The 1,914-nt window shown below is 37.8% G+C and overlaps 1 protein-coding gene across 3 annotated transcripts in view; it reads left to right on the forward strand.

Annotated features, from left to right (window-relative positions):
- The window catches only part of rbm27 (RNA binding motif protein 27), a 23,746-nt gene that overhangs the window by 17,307 nt on the left and 4,525 nt on the right, over window positions 1-1,914 (forward strand). For all 3 annotated transcript variants that reach the window (XM_016537091.1, XM_016537094.1, XM_016537093.1), the window contains 2 exons: window positions 697-864; window positions 1,017-1,121. In XM_016537091.1, coding sequence (XP_016392577.1) covers window positions 697-864; window positions 1,017-1,121 — 273 coding nt within the window. The remainder of the gene's footprint in view (window positions 1-696; window positions 865-1,016; window positions 1,122-1,914) is intronic.

Genomic DNA, 1,914 nt, shown 5'->3' on the forward strand with positions numbered 1-1,914 from the left:
TTTTTTTTGCACCCTCAGATTCCAGATTTTCAAATAGTTGTATCTCGAACAGATATAGTCCTATCCTAACAAACCTTACATCAATGGAAAGCTTATTTATTCAGCTTTCAGAAGATGTATAAATCTCAATTTCGTAAAATTGACGCTTATGACTGGTTTTGTGGTCCAGGGTCACAAATGGTTAGGGTTTGGCTTAGGGTTACCTGCATGTAATTATGCATAATTAATTGTTGTTATAATAGTAAGTACATCTAACATGTGTAACAAGGACACCTTAAAATAAAGTGTTACCAAATCTCTTTATTTTTACAGTTTTATATTTTATCAAGTTAATTTCCCCCCAAAATTGATTCATTTTCAAATTATTTATTTGTAATAAATTTAGTAAATATGATATGAAATAGATATTATTTTTATTGCGGCAGTTGTTATGCATTTGTTATTTAATATCATTAATTTAATTAGTGTGATATTGGCTTTATACCGGGTGTTGGACACCCAGCTCTCTGAGATGATTGATTTAATGGGTGAATCAAACACTGGAGACACAACAAGGACAAGTAGTGTTTAATCGTACTTGTCCTGATTCAGTTTTAGTTGAATGAATATAATATACAAGAAGTGTATAACAGAACTGTACTAGAGGTTTCGTACATGCAGTTTAATGTAACATTAAACCTGAAACGTCTTCTGCAGGTGCTGATAAACCGCCTGGAAAAGAACAGAGGGATGAAGCCAGAGGAGAGAGCCAACATCATGAAGACTCTCAAAGAACTGACAGAAAAGATATCTCAGCTGAAGAATGAGATCAGCCCGACCTCACAAGCTGCTGCAAACACGACACAAACAAAGTCAAAAACAGATGTAAGACAATTCTTATATAGCAGGTGTTACTGCTGAAAGTAGCTTCCGGTGGCACAGATTACAGTCATAACTGTCTCTGTAGTTACATAGATTGTCACCTTCGTTTTATAAGATCTTTCTGCATTTAAGTATAACTATTATTTCATCTGTAGGCACAGAAAGAGTTGCTTGACGCGGAGTTGGACTTCCATAAGAAGCTGACGTCAGGAGAAGACACCACAGACCTGAAGAGGAGGTTGGGTCAGTTGCAGGTGGAGGTAAGTGCCACGTTCTGTCGCTGTGACCTGTGACATCTGATATGGGTTTTTCAGTGGCCGATGCTGGTATCTAGTTGAGTGGGTTAATTAAAAGAAAGTTTTCGAATTAAAATAAATTAATTATAGTTTGCATGAAGGAAATGAAGCCTGTCACAGTTTCCGTGATAATTAAAAGTTTAGTTCACCCAAAAATGAGAATTAGCCCATAAATTACTCACCCTCAAGTCATGCTAGGTGTATATGACTTTCTTCTTTCAGACGAATCCAGTCTGAGTTATATAAAAAATTGTCTTTGATCTTTCAAGCTGTTTCATGGCACTCAGCGGGTGTTGCATGCATCAGTCCAAAAGAAGTTAAATAAAAAGCGCCCATCCATAAAAAAAAAAGTGTCTCACACGGCTCCGGGGGGTGAACAAAGGCCTTCTGTAGCGAATCGATGCGTTTTTGTAAGAAAAATATCCATATTCAAAACGTAATAATCACTTTAATGAAGCTTGCGCCAACAGTTGTACACGGAAGCAGTTCCGGGCAGATGATGTAAGATGTCGGCACTGCGCATGCACCAGTGAGTCTCGTGAAAACCAACGTTTGTTAACAGGAGCAAAGGAAGCAAAGTTTCCTTACTTTAGCAAAGGAAAACCAGTCTCCTATTGGCTTATATCAAAATCCTCCGACATTCTTCTTTACAAATCCTCGTTTTGTACTTCTAATAAGTGACCGTTGTTTTGTTTTGATCTCTCCCCTGAGCTTCCGCGTTCGTCACTTCTGAGCGGCGCATGCACAAAGCTGACCT

The sequence above is a fragment of the Sinocyclocheilus rhinocerous genome, unplaced genomic scaffold, assembly GCF_001515625.1.
Source record: "Sinocyclocheilus rhinocerous isolate Xijiao unplaced genomic scaffold, SAMN03320098_v1.1 scaffold95, whole genome shotgun sequence".
Classification (NCBI taxonomy): Eukaryota; Metazoa; Chordata; class Actinopteri; order Cypriniformes; family Cyprinidae; genus Sinocyclocheilus; species Sinocyclocheilus rhinocerous.